Source organism: Gymnodraco acuticeps, unplaced genomic scaffold (genome assembly GCF_902827175.1).
Source record: "Gymnodraco acuticeps unplaced genomic scaffold, fGymAcu1.1, whole genome shotgun sequence".
Classification (NCBI taxonomy): Eukaryota; Metazoa; Chordata; class Actinopteri; order Perciformes; family Bathydraconidae; genus Gymnodraco; species Gymnodraco acuticeps.
Genome location: NW_022991324.1, coordinates 4,368 through 20,000, shown reverse-complemented (window position 1 = coordinate 20,000; position 15,633 = coordinate 4,368). Strand labels below are relative to the sequence as shown.

Below are 15,633 nucleotides of genomic sequence, written 5' to 3'. Positions count from 1 at the left end.
GTAGCTGCCGGGTCCCGCATGAGCTCAGACCCCTCCTTTTTTTTTGTTTTTGTAAAGCTTTATACCCAAATCAGCACTTTTCAAACAGGAAGTGAAATAGAGGGATATGAGGCATGGCTAGAATGGGTGATCTGTTTGGTATTTTGAGCAAAACACTTCATAGACATGTTTTTTATATATCTGAGACCTAAGCTATTGCCTAAAAATAGCATGATAGGTCCACTTTAATATATTTGATATTATTATTACATGCCAATTATTCTATATAATGCTTTTAATAAAATATATCCCATTTTTATTCTAGAGGAGTCGGGTTTCGAGTACATGCAAGTGTTTGTATCCTCAATTCTGTCAGTTATGGATATCTTTATGAGCATTGTTGTGGTTTTCGTGTGATATTTTACAGTTTGGGTGTTTTTCCTTAATTCTTTGGAGTGTTTTTCTATATTTTGTGTTTTTTTCCAGTTCTTGTTCCCCTCTCACCTGCGACATCTCGGCGTCTCTGCTTCTGTTTCTGGTTCTTCTCTCCCGACTTGCCTTTGCTTTTCTTCTGATAACGACAGGAAGAGGAAAGTTTCAGTGACGGCATCGACACAAAAACAGCAGATAGAAAGAAAGTGTAAAAACACGGCTGGGAAAAAGCCTTGTTTGGTTAAAGTCAGAAAACACTTGGCTTTATTCATTATAATGGCTTGATTCATTGTTAAATGTTCTTTACAATGTCCACAAACTATAATTTATATTCAATTGGCTTCCGTTGTCCAATCATCAGTCAAACAAACATATTTTTATATTAAGTATTTTAATTCAGAAGCTGTAAACAGTACATTTGGGACATTTATCCGGCAATTAATTGATATAATTAATTGCTCTGGAGACAGTTGTACTTCTATTCGTAGTTTTAATTCAAATATATGAAACAAACCATTTATATGTTGTTAGTTTCGCCAAATTCATCATTATTTTCTGTGTTTTATTATTCTGTCCACTGTGGGGGCTTGATAGAAAAACCAAAATAAACAAGAGGGAGTCATTTTTATTTAAATTACAATATAACATATTCCTTTAAAAGCTGGGATAATATTGTTTTCTGAGCTCCACACACTGGAGGGAACGTATCCTTTATAATAATAGTGATAATATGAAGTGCGTCAGGAACACAAAGCAGGGGGTTTACTGGAAACCAAACGAAAAAATAATCAGATTGTTCCCACCACTTAGAAAAGACGTCAACTGTGAACATTTTAACGTGACAAATAAATAAAGTCTAAAAATAAGTAAAACAAGATAATTTGACATACAAATAAGAATGAATTGAGAACACATAAATAAACCATTAAAAATGAACTAAAATGTAACTCTAAAATTATTCAAACATGAAGGACAGAAATACTTAAATGTGACTCAAAATAAACATTTTATCAAAGGATTTTACATAAATCATCTGTAAATGTTGCACTTATCTGCAAAATACTTCCTCTTCCATTCAAATATATTGAATATTTCCTATCGTTGTAAATTAAAGTATTTTATTGTAAAAAGATTGCATAATTTTACTGTCATTTAGTTTGATTTTTAAATATATATTTCTTGTACAGATTATTTTTATTTTTTATAATATCTTAACTAATCTTTAAAATGTCCGTTTTGATGTCTCATGTGTTTAGCCATCCAACCGAGTAATTCCCTGTATGACTAAACCAACTTGTAAATAATCATTATTTTCGGATCCTCGTTAGTTTCCACATTAACGACGCTGCAGATTTCCCTCGTTAATTTCTCCTCTTGCATAACTTAGCAGCTCACAAACAAAAGGACTCTGTTTTCTCTCTTCTGGGAGAACAGCAGCTCCGTCGCCTCGCTGCGTCTACACAGCTATTTATATGGTCTTAAATCATATTTATCAGCTGTTTGCATAATTAATTAATATTTTTAAGGATGTTTCAGAACCCAAAGTAAGTCCTGGAGCGGCAACAACAATTATTTAACTATTAAAGACTAATGCGATCATTATTTGGTAATTAATCATTTAAGCTCGAGGGACACACACACACACACACACACACACACACACACACACACACACACACACACACACACACACACACACACACACACACACACACACACACACACACACACACACACACACACACACACACACACACACACACACACACACACACACACACACACACACACACACACACACACACACACACACACACACACACACACACACACACACACACACACACACACACACACACACACACACACACACACACACACACACACACACACACACACACACACACACACACACACACACACACACACACACACACACACACACACACACACACACACACACACACACACACACACACACACACACACACACACACACACACACACACACACACACACACACACACACACACACACACACACTTTATTTAAACTCTGAGCTGAAACAATAAATATCTGAAGAGAAGAAGAAGCAACAAAAAAGAAGAAGATGATGGAGGAGGAAGAGGAGGAGGAGGAAGAGGAGGAGGAGATGTTCCTGCAGGCGTTGCTTTTTAAAAGAAACACCATAAATCACAGGCTCTGTTTGTGTCGAGGGGAGAGTTCGCTCTTCACTTCAGAGTGGAGAGAAACCTGTCGACACCAAACTAAAAGGCTCAGTTTCTGCAGAAGACACAAATCTTAAAAACGTAGATATTCTCAGAGACAAAAGTAAAAAATGAACACACAAAAACACATTGGTATTAGATTAGAGTTCCCAGTTCAAATGAAAATGGTTCAAGTTGTTAACGTCACTCAGAAGCAGCTTTAAGGTTCAGTGAATTTAAATCCTGATAAAAGCCGACTGGAGGAAACTAAACAAAAACTACGACAACATCCGATTGTTTTAACCAAAATTAGGAGAACACGTCAACTGTGAACATGTTAACTGGCAATATTGTTGACGATTAAAGGTTAAAAATGTGGTTAACATTTTTAATTTGGCATAATAATAGGAATAAATTAAGAAAAAGCTGATTAAATTAAGATAAAGAAGTTTTAGTAACAACTACAAATTGACTAAAATGTAATGACTTTCCTAATACTTAAAGACTTTGAAAATGATGAAGGATATAAATGTATTAATTGTGATTCAAACTAAACATTTTGAATACATCTAAATCGTCTTTTTTATGCTAGATACTTGCCCTTTAATCTTTTGAACTCCTAACAAATCAACATGATGATTAAAGCAAGCTATCTTACTTGTTTTGGGACAAATTAGTCAATTAAAATCCTGATAAATCAACATAATGATTAAATCAAAGGTCAGACATGCAGCCGAAATGTGCAGGATGCTGATTCAGACCTCAGTCTCAGTGTTTAGAGATGACCTCTGACCTCTGCAAATCCAGCAAAACAGGAAGAACATCATTTGACTTTATCAGTGTTCGGTGGGGTCATTAAAGGTATAACAAGAAAAAAGGACTTCAATGTTTTGGAGCTAGGGCAATAATTGTACATTTTCAGTAAAATCTTTGATATTCTCTGACAGGGTTTTGTCTAAACTGGGTAACGGGCGCTGTGCCCTCTTCCCAAAAACATAGATGTTCCTGTAAAATGTTAAAGTGATGCCAGAAAACCATATTTCTGTTAGCAGAAATCACGTGGTGAGACATGGGGTGCTTTGGACTAAACAACCGTAAACATGGCCTTTGCCAAGTCGAACACATTCAAATCATGTCAGAAAAAGACCGGAAAAAAAGGTATACGAGTGATTTTAGTAACTATCGTGTTAGCTAACCTAGCCTACGAGCTAGCTATATAGGTAGTTCTGGAGGCATTAGGCGCTTTCACACCGGAGTACTTTTCACAGGAATAGTTCCGATAGTTCCTGGGATTTTGCGTTCAAACCAAAAAGATTGGGGACTAGAACTTTTAGTTTTCTCCCTGCTCGAGAGGTGGTACTTTCCTGGGGAGGAAAAGGTTCCAATTTCTGATTGGCTGGGCAAATTGCAAACCACGCCCCGTAAAACTCCGAAAAGTTTTGTGAAGCCGCCATTTTATTTGCTTGCATTAGCATTATTAGCATTAGCCCAGCGCACCAACGGAGAGAGACTAACTTATGGCAACACAAAATGAAACGTGGGAACGGTGGAGTGATGAGGAGGTGTTGGCGCTTCTGGCAATTTACCCGGGACTTCGGGTGGCAGTATACGGCGTGAAGTTGTTTGCGGCCTGCCAGTAAACCCAAAGCAGAAGAAGAAGAAGTGACGTCAGCGGCTTCATTTGCGTAATCCTCCCTCAGAGACTTATTCCGGTGTGAACACGATCTACTAAATAGTTCAGGAACTAAAGATTCCCGGGGAACTAAGTTCTGGGAACTTTTCCTGGGAAAAGTACTTGGTAGGAAAGCGCCTATTCATATAGCTAATAAGTGAACGGTTAGTCGTTATCGCTGTTATTTAGCCAAACAAGTATAGCTAACAGCTAACGTTCACTAACCTTCCTGCAGATATTATTACATTACATTACATTACATTTAGCTGACGCTTTTATCCAAAGCGACTTACAATAAGTGCGTTCGACCAACAAAATACAAACTTGAAGAAAACAGAATCATAAAGTACATCAGGCTTCATAGAGCAAAAACATTTCAAGTGCTGCTCAACTGGCTTTAGATAAGCCAGTCCTTTATTAGTATATAAGTGCTTTGTTAATAGTTCTAACGCTCGAAGTGGAGTCGAAAGAGATGAGTTTTCAGTTTGCGCCGGAAGGTGTGTAAGCTATCTGCTGTCCTGATGTCAATGGGAGCTCATTCCACCATCTTGGAGCCAGGATAGCAAACCCACGTGTTTTTGCTGATGGGAACTTGGGTCCCCCTCGCAGCGAGGGTGCAGCGAGCCGTTTGGTTGATGCAGAGCGGAGTGCACGCGCTGGGGTGTACGGTTTAACCATGTCCTGGATGTAGGAAGGGCCAGATCCATTCGCAGCATGGTAAGCAAGTACCAGTGTCTTGAAGTGGATTCTAGCAGTTACCGGAAGCCAGTGAAGGGAGCGGAGGAGCGGCGTGGTGTGGGAGAATTTAGGAAGGTTGAAGACCAGACGAGCCGCTGCATTCTGGATGAGCTGCAGAGGTCGGATGGCACATGCAGGTAGACCAGCCAGGAGGGAGTTGCAGTAGTCTAGGCGTGAGATGACGAGAGCCTGGACCAGAACCTGAGTCGCTTTCTGGGTCAGCTGGGGACGTATCTTCCTGATGTTGTAAAGCGTGTATCTGCAGCAGCGGCCTGTAGCAGCGATGTTTGCAGTGAAGGACAGTTTGTTATCTAGGGTCACACCCAGATTCCTTGCAGTCTGAGTCGGGGAAACAACTGAGGTGCCGATGTTGATTGAGATATGATCAACGTTAGCATACTGGTTTCTGTGAAGAAGTTATCACTTCCTTTAATATAGTTTATAATGCAGTGAAATATCTGGATTCATTCTCACCAAGAACTACATTATTTGAAGCGTTATAATAAACGTTTTCTCCAATACATACTTTAACTGAATAGAGCTTGAACGCACCATTATGTTGCTCTATGGAACTGTTGTTAGCATTAGCGATGTGCCCTCGCCTGTTCGTCAAAAACTGTATAATTACGCCAAAAATATGAAAATGGTGTCAAATAGAGCGTCAGACGGCAGAGACCGCTTTGTTTTTAGAGAGCTCTGACGTGTTGTTGTTTACGTCCGCGGCGCCATCTTGTATACGAGCGTCATGTTCCAGCGATAATTTTTATATATATTTATATGCCACAGTATGACCCTCATACTATATCTTTCTAGAAAAGTAATTATTAACTACGTAAATATCCTTTCAGATTAAAGTTTTAAATTTACAAAAATGACTTTAATCTAAGAGAATATTAGATAAAGGTTTTCATCAAATCAACATTTATTTATTTTTGTAAATGTCTGAGTTTGTGCTCGTAAATGCATGACCATTATTAATGGATGGACATTCTGGTAATGCTATGCTTAGAAAAAGGAAGTCACGCTGAATCTAAAATATATTTTTCGTCTGTGTGTGTTCACATTCACCGAGCTCTGAGAAGAAGTGTGATTTCTGCCTGTTGAAAGTTAAAAACACACTGGTGGAAACTTCTCTACTACAGATGTCTTTTAAATTAATTAACCATATTCTTTACTGCAGCCTTTTATGTACCATACTGTTCGACCAGACATGTTTCTGTTCGACAGTAATGACTGTTTTCCTGCTCTGAAAAACCACATCACAACTAAATAAAGTGGAATAAAAATAAACCTACTAGGACATTTATTACTTTGACCTCAAAGCTCGAACACATGGCCGTGTTTCTTTCATGCCGCAGTGTCTCAGCTACATGATAAAATGTGGGTGTTTGAATATTAGAGAAGAAATATCCTGAAGGAGGTTAAACTCACACGAGGAGACGAGGAGCGTCGTTAATTTCCCTTCAACGTGTTAAATATCTCACTTTAAACTAAATCTGCCTCTTCTTCTGGAGGAAGAACGCACACTTTTTTAAATCAAAGTCATGTTTTTTAAAACACGTTTTTAAGACCTCAGAGAAAATGTTACGGCCCGTCCACACGGCGGCGTGCGTTGAAGCTTCAACGCTTCTGCCCATTCACTTTGAATGGGGTGACGTCACGCTTTGCCGAACTGCATTGTGGGAGCGTTGCTCGCTTCAAAAGTTGAGCAATGTTCAACTTATGAAGCTTCGACGGAAGCGTTAGCCAATCAAATCATATGCCAGTACAAGCTCTAGCCAATCAAACCACGTGCTTGTGTGTCCGGGGCGGGAGATTCATGTGATTGGTTGTTGGTCGTATTTCAGACACGCCCGCCGGCAAGCTTCAACGCACGCCGCCGTGTGGACGCTGCGTTAGTGTTTTTTCACAGATAAACGAATGCACATTATGGCAGCGCTTTATGTTAGAAAATATTACTAATCAGGGCATTTTTGGGGATAGTTTTATACCCATATGTATATGTATACTGTATTCCTTAAAATAGATACAATTGTGTTAAAAAGGGCGGTTTTGAAAGGTTTTTGTTGTGTTTTTAACGTCTATCGTGCAAGAAAAAGTATACCAAAATATATTGTCTGATTTCAAACTTTCTTTTGTGATATATAAGTTTACAATATTGTCAGAAAGTCTATGCTTTTATCAAATAACCATCAAACATAACATCATGGAGCAAAACGATAATACTTTAAAATCATAGTTATTAAATGTGATATTTAAACAACTATTTTCCATTAATAAAGCTACTTGGAGATTTATTTTAATGTGACTGATTATTACCATTTGTTGTGTAAAGGCTTCTTCAAGTTCCCTTAAGCTCAGGTTATGAGAGAAAGGCAGGTGTTGGTGTGTTTCCTGAAGTGTAAACAAGGACTTAGTAAGTGAAATAACTAATATCACTTAGTACATTTAGAGATAGGTGATTTTCCAGAGCAATGTCACTGTGTTGTTGATCAATGATCAATAGTGTGATATGTTGACAGCGGGGGATGTTTTGTTCAAAGTTCACGATCCAACAGCTGCAGTCAGATTTCTCATGAATGCCGTTCGGAAACCGCTCGCTGCAGGAAGTGGTTTCTGAGTAACGGTGTTCAACAGGGGGGGGGTTTGGGGCCCTTTTTACTTTTTTTTTTTATTGTTGATGACGCTGCAGACTTATTGCACAAAGACAGAGGAGAACTGCTGTGCTCAAATACAGCAACATTTGTTTCGTTTAGGCTCTTAAATACAGAGGCCCATCTTTTCTCTTTGACATTTTAAATATAATATATATAATTTACACATGTAATCCTGTCACTGCAGATGCATCACATTGGCAGACTTAAGAACAACAAAGTGATATTTACTTTCTGCCATGGAAACACAGACACAGCGTGACTGGAAAAGCTAAATAACATTCAAATAGAAAGTCACAAGAAGGACTTGAGGCTGAAGGATCAGAAAACATCACATGAGCCTGTATGCTACTGCAGGAATGTTATGTTGGAGAAGAAAAATATGTGTTGTCTATAAAATGACCAAGCTGATGAGGAATAGTAGTAGAAGTAGCACATATTTTAAATAAGCAGCTCGAAACAAATATTTTGTGGTATTTCTGCTTTCAAAAATACGGTAATGTCTAAAGTTTCGGTTAGCCATCTGGCTTTGTTGTGATTGGTCAACCGCTTAGAGATGTCCCGCCTAACCCTAACCCACATACAATGTGTTGGAACGCTAGCCAATAGAAGCGTGTTATGTAGTGATGTCACTATGTTCAGGAAGTAAACAAAGGAGTCCAATAGATGCGTTATAGGCAGGGGGGGTGTGCAGGAGAGAAACTCTCTCTGAAGGGAAAACATGGATTTAAGCCTTTGCAGACCATTTACATGCACTAAAACCCCTATAACACACTACAGAAAGAGAAAAGCCCCAAAAGTATATATTGTTGCAGCCCAGAGCTCAGAGAATCCAACAAAGTTCCTTTTTGTTGGTGTGTTGTAAACTACACAACTGTCATTCAATTGGCATAGCCTTCTAAGAAATGTAAGTTCCCATTTATAACGTTTAGTTCCTCCTTTGATGGGGTTTTAAAAAGGAAACTAATGCAGGGCTTTAACACAACTTTTAACAGTTTAACAGTTTTAACTCAACTCTGCTTTAACTGCAGCCAACTCATATTTTGGGAACACTTTCCTCACACTGCTGTTTTTAACTGAGGTATTCGTGTTTTAAACAATCTTTCAGCTCAGATATAAACTTTGTGCAGGTCCCCCCCCCCCCCCCCCGACAGACCATCTGCTGGAGAGACAACTGCAGGTTCTGGAGGTGAGAAACGACCTGCAGCAACACGAGACACTGTGAAGGTCCTCAGGTTCAAATACACAGACTGACTCTGGGGGTTGTGTTTAGTCCTAAAGGTCTAACAGCAACTTTTTCATATTTTGTTATAAGAGACTTATTTGGGTCGTCATTCGTGCTGCAATGGAAATTAGGATTTTAATCTGTTGATCTTTATATTTCAATATATATTACAGCTGGATTTTTATTTAATTTTTTTAAGAGTTTTTCAGCTTTTTTTCCAAATGTATGAGCGATAATATTTGGATATTTTATTCATATTTTTCAGTCATTTTTAAAATAATATTCAGATATTTTATTCATATTTTCCAGGCTTTTATTTTGTTATAATAATTGGATATTTTCAATAATTGTTTTACAGGTTTTCTTACCAGACACGTTTAAAAACAATTCTATGAGTGTGGGGTTGCAAGTAAGAATAGATTTTTTAAATATTATTTAACATATGGTGAGGGATTCCATGAGCGGTATGCGCCGGCCTGTGCCTTTACCTTGGACTTCTAATAGAACTGCTCGGGTCTTGATAGATAGAGTGGGGAAGTTCATGAGATCTTTCTAGAGGGTTATCAAGAATAACTTTTATCCAATGACCTTTCCCCTCTCTGTCTGTGTTTGTTTATTCTCTTGTTCCGATTAACCCAGCCAAATCTTTTTTCTTGTCTTGTATCTATATCTACGCCGGGATCCGGAGTCGAGGCTGATCCTCTTGCTGTAGTCCTGTGTCTTGGATCCTCTATCCCGAGTTCTGGATTAAGTCGTGGACATCATGTCGTGGCTGAACCTGTCTCTGCGGTCCTGCCTGGGTCTCGTCATGCTGCTTCCCTGATGGCTTCACAGGATTGTAGCTGACATCCTCGTGGATTCATCTTCTTATTACAGACACATGCATTTCCTAACATTCGGTCCATATGCTGTAAAATGTATTATCTCTTCGATTTACACACGGCATCTATTGCACGTCTGTCCGTCCTGGGAGAGGGATCCCTCCTCTGTTGCTATCCCTGAGGTACTCACTCTACGATGTGAGGGTCTAAGGACAGAGGGTCTGAGGACAGAGGGTCTAAGGACAGAGGGTCTAAGGACAGAGGGTCTAAGGACAGAGGGTGTCATTTTTCTCATACTGATATTCTGAACAATCTGTGCTGTTGTATTTGCTGTAAAGCGTCTCTACTGTAGGCTATTTTATTATACGTACAGCACTTTGGCTCCACCAAAAATCGTTTATAAATGTGCTATATAAATCAAACTTGATTTGATAACAACATTTAAAAAAATACGGCTAATGAAAAATAAAACGACCTCAATTTTAAAATAATTTGCAGACTGATAGTTTGAGGTTACATGAAATGACGAGTGAAGCCATCAGTGTGTTGTTTATCTGCAGCAGCTCAGAGCCGCTAAATCTGTTTCTATTCTGAGATAATCAAAAGCTTCACTGGACTGCCGCTTAAGGCCCTGTCACACTGTCCCGAAATTGACACCCGATGGACACACGAATATGGAATTGTGAATTTCGCACGAAGATGGCCCCGAACCACACACGAAGGCAACATTTACATTACATTTAAGACATACAACTGCAATGAAAGTACCAAAAACAATTAGTGTTACAGTACTATGATACTGTACTGATATCTTCAGACTTTGTTCTTTACTTTATCCGTCGTTATATGTAGAAAATATTACGTTTTCTCCGTAATGTTGTTTCCATAACAACAACAACTTCCTGTCAACTGTCCTTCAAAATAATATATTATATCCTTTTTAGTTTCACAGAACACAAATTGGGTTATTTACATAATATGTTTACATGATTTTGTTGTGCAATAAAACAACCCGATGGACACACGATAAAGGAAATGTTCAAATTCGGCTGTGATCGTAGCAACATCGGGCCATTCGTGAGGGCATCTTAAGCCATCGTATGCCCGCCGGTGGAGTTTCTCAGGCTCCGGCAGCAACTTCGTGAGCGGTGGCAAAATCTTTGGCATGCCAAAAAATTGCCGAAGGACCTTGCGAAGGTTCATTTTCGTGTTGAATTCGTGTGTGAATGTTGCCCTTCGTAAGGCCATCGTGAGGGCATCTTGTGATCATCGGTGCCATCGGGCATTCGCCCCGATCAGAGTGAGGGCGAATGCCCGATGGCACCGATGATAACACGAAGATGACACGATTTGACAAGATGCCCTCACGAGTACCTTACGAAGTTGCCGCTCACGAAGTTGCTGCCGCAGCCTGAGAAACTCCACCGGCGGTCATACGTTGGCTTAAGATGCCCTCACGAATGGCCCGATGTTGCTACGATCACAGCCGAATTTGAACATTTCCTTTATCGTGTGTCCATCGGGTGTCAATTTCGGGACAGTGTGACAGGGCCTTTAGCAACAGCGTCTACAACTGGTTTCTAAACTGGTTTCTAACATCTCCATTTATTCCAGCAGGAAGGTGATGAACGATGCTTTCCCTTAAGGGTTTACTAGAGTTCCCAGAATTCCTTTCAATACGCTCCATCCGGCTTTATGGAGAGAATGACAGCAAACAGATAACTCAAATGAGAGCTGCAATAAAAGAGTCAAGATTGTGAGATTATGTTGATGACGTCACTTTAAGTTTGTTTCTTTACGTTACTAGTCCTTTTGTTATTTTATAGGTGACGTTGTTTCTTTTTGTAACTTTACGGTTTTGTTCCTCAAGTTATTTTACATTTACCGTTTTTGAAACTTTACGTTACTTCAAGTTAAATATTGTTTCTTTATATGACTTTAAGTTTCATTAAGTTCCCTTTTGTTTCTTAACGTAGTTTTTTTCCCCCTTAGTTTAAGTTTATTTTCTTAATATATTTAAAGGTTTTCATTGAGTTACGTTTTGGTTACTTAAGTTACGTTATTTATGTTAGCATACGTTATATGTTAGTTGATGTTACACAACATACAAGGATGATATTGCTCAGACCTTGCGTTGGGACGAAGTAGCTTGTCATTTAAAATAGGTTGTGAAAGTTTATTTAATGTTTCGACTCACGAGCCGAAAGAAGAAGGTTTGTCAGAATATTCTGAATGTAGGATTTACAAAAGTTGATATAAGCAAAACATAGGTTAGGTAAATGTATTCAGTTAGTTTAGCGAAAATAATAATTGTATTTAATTATTAAGAACCACAGCCAGAGGTCCTTGGATAGGAAACCACTGACCCCCACGGAGCGTCCGCTGCTTCGTCATTTCTATCAATAACCGGAGAGACAACAGCTGCCGACTATCACCCTCTGTGGGAACCATTAACTCAGCACTACAGACACACACTACACAAACTACAGCACACACTACAACACACACACACTACACAAACTACAGCACACACTACTAGTGATGCTCCGACCACCCATTTTGGGGCCGAATCAGTATCGCCGTTCCGATGGAGTGGGCGGGGCCTATGGGGATCTTCCATTTAAAGCTCAGTTAATGATCGTTCACTGGAGCTTCCACAAACAACAACCAACATCATTATTACATTCAAATGAAGTACATTTTTCAAGTTTACATTAACTTTAGCTCACTGATCCAGTAATGAGTGACCCGGCCCGTTTTTGGTTGCGTTTCCACTTGGCGTAGTTCCGGCTAGCGGGTACTATTTCACAGTTTTTCTGGCCCCATAAAATCGAGGTTCTTTCCGGGCCAACTACCAGGCTGAGTCGGGCTGAGTATGCTAAACTAGAGAGAGAATCGCTGACAAGGGGGCTACAACTACAACAAGATGAACATATTTGACCGTGATTTAATTGTAATACACATTTCAAAATGATGCCGAAGTAACAACATACTGATACCGGTTAGTAAAAACCATGAATTAATGCTTTGACAAGTCTGCAGACAGACGGCAGGCGAAAAACCTTTTAAAATGCGGGTTTTCTAAATGGAGCTTGGCTAAGCTAACGTTATATATGCTCCGACCGTCCACACTCACAACAACGGCCAACAGACATAAATAAACCAGCGACTGTATTCTCCATGACACAGGCAGTCTGTGGTTTGTACTTGTTTAACTTTTGTCTAGTTTCTGAACAGATATGAGGAGCTGTGAGCTCTGAGTGCTAACAGCTAACGGCTGATGTTGGTTTTCTGTGGTTCTCATTGAAGATGACGTCACGGCTCCGTCTACACTGCGTTACTATAGTTACTGCCCCAGCTACTAAACTGTAATGGAAACACAGCATAAAGTGAGCCTGGCCTAATAAGGCCTAACGAGGCCTAGCCATAGGGGGCGAGGCCCTGTAGTGGAAATGCGTCATTCGTGTGTGTTTTGCTCCGCTCTCCGGTCCGTCACAGCGGGTGGAGCTGCAGGATTTCTGGATTTCGGCGGCCGATCGATCGGAGCATCCATAAACACTACAGCAACACTACAACAAACACTTTACAGACTACCGACAAAACACTGAAAACTACTGCAAAAACTACTAAACAACATTTCATTTCACAATAACTCTCTGTTGAGCAGGGTTAGGGTTAACTCACTTTGAGGTATTATATGAGTATAATAGGTGTGATTAAAGCGATAAAGCAACATATATTTATTTACATTTACAAAATGACAACTTATATAAAATAATGGTAAACTGGAGTAAAATATGGGGGAAATGCAAAGGGGAAAATAATTTAAAACATTTAGTTTTAGATACATTCATTTAAACTATTTTGAATTAATATGATTTTGTTTTAAATAAATGAAATAAATAAATACAATGAATTATTACTTAAAAATAAAAATATACAAAAATATTATTTTTATTATTTTGCAATGTATTGATAGTTTCAGTTTCATTCTCAGCCTAACATAAAAGGTAAATACATGCACAAATACATTAAGTGTTTAAATAAGAAATAAATTAAAAAGAAAATTAAATAGAAAAAAACATTAAAAAATGAAATAAATAATAATTAAGCAAATTAAAAAAACTGAGATATTGTGAAACTTTTTTTAATCAATTAAAAATAAATGACTGCATTCACTCATTGTTTTAGAGATACAAATGTGTCATTAAACTCGTAAAATAATTTAGCTTGAAGTGGGAACATTTGACAGAAAGTGGTCATAGTAGGATCTTTTAAAATGAGTTTAAAAAATCAAAACGGTGCATTTAAGTGTGTTTAAATCACTGCAAACTGTTCAACACACATTGATCAAAAGAGGTCTGTTTTAGGGACACAGAAGGAGTGTTAAACGTGTTATAAAGTGCATCATAGTGTAGCAAATACATCAAGTGTGTCCATCTTTCTCAAAGCACCGTGGGAAAATATTCAAACACGATGCCAGATTGGAAACAGATGTTCAGAAAAGGAAGGAGAGACGTCCTCGGTGTTTTTACCGCAATTTATTTCTCCTACTAGCACAAAATAAAAAAAGAAACCATAAATAAATACAAAATAAAAGGAATTAAGTGCACTTTTTAATGGTCCTTGGAGGTTATTCCCGGCACGTTGTGTGTCCTGCTGCCGCCTGCTAATCACCTCCCCTCCTCCAGAACAAAGTGAACTTTTACCGGGACTTTGAGTGTTTTTTACCCGGGTTTTAGTGGTGTTTGTGCAGGGGTTTCGCTCACCGTGCTGTGGCTGCAGCCCATTCCTCCTCCTCCTGGTCCTCCGAGCTGTCGGTTAGAAGCAGCTCCGCTTCTTCTGTTGACAACTTTCAAACACGGGAAAAAAACCCCAAAAATTGCGTTCCTGAAGGCACCGCGAAAGGCGGGGCTTATTTGAGCTGCCTTCAGGGACACTTCGTAGCTTTGTCAATCTAATGTGAAAAAAGTAAAGTAAACAAATTAAATACAATTGAAATGTTATAATAACAAAATAAAAGGGAATAAAGGGGAATTCAATTAATAAAAAACAAACAACAATGTTTTTATAAGAATTTCTTTATAATAAATAACTAAATTAAATGTGTTATAAAATTAATACAAGATAAATACAACTGTGTTAAGGACACTTCATGGCTTTATCAATCCAACATATTTTGTTTACATACAAATATTACATATAAATGAATCAAAGTAATACAAAACAAAAGAAATATAGTAGTAGTAATATAATATAGTTATATCAAATAAGGTATAATAAGTACATGAATACAGAAGAGATTATTAAAACAGATAATTCAGTGTGTTTTACGGACAAAAAAACAAAACCTAAGTTAAGTAATTAAAAAGTACAATTCTTAATTTCTATTAACATTTATTCTGTAGTCTATGTAAAAAACTGCACATTTATTTTCCAATTAAACTGCCGGATTTTCTTTAGTCAATGGTTGTTTCTCAATGTCGAGGACGCTTCCTTGGTAGGACATGTCTTCCGAGTCAGGTCCTTCAGAAGCGAGAAAATAATCCTTCCTCGGAAAACGGAGAATTGTGGAACAGGCTAACAGGTGCGTCGATTTCCGCCAAAGACTTGGAAATTGGTCCGTGCGCAAAGCATTATGGGGATTTTAAGACCGCGGAGGATACATTACATTACATTGCATTTAGCTGACGCTTTTATCCAAAGCGACTTACAATAAGTACATTCGACCAACAAGATACGAACTTGAAGAAAACAGAATCATATAAGTACATCAGGTTTCATAGAGCTAAAACATTTCAAGTGCTACTCAACTGGCTTTAGATAAGCAAGTCCTTTATTAGTATATAAGTGCTTTGTTAGTAATTCTATCGCTCGAAGTGGAGTCGAAAGAGATGAGTTTTCA

General features: G+C 38.4%; 1 protein-coding gene across 8 annotated transcripts in view; it reads right to left on the bottom strand.

The window, feature by feature from the left end:
• The window catches only part of ccdc69 (coiled-coil domain containing 69), a 27,552-nt gene extending 12,937 nt beyond the window's left edge, over nucleotides 1-14,615 (bottom strand). For all 8 annotated transcript variants that reach the window (XR_004571553.1, XR_004571552.1, XR_004571554.1 and 5 more), the window contains exons 1-2: nucleotides 14,498-14,615; nucleotides 484-550 (exon numbers count right to left, since the gene is read on the bottom strand). Coding sequence is in view for 1 of the 8 variants with exons in the window: in XM_034240324.1 (XP_034096215.1) it covers nucleotides 484-550; nucleotides 14,498-14,518 (88 nt within the window). In the remaining 7 variants the exon portion in view is untranslated. The remainder of the gene's footprint in view (nucleotides 1-483; nucleotides 551-14,497) is intronic.
• Between the last annotated feature and the right edge of the window lie 1,018 nt (nucleotides 14,616-15,633).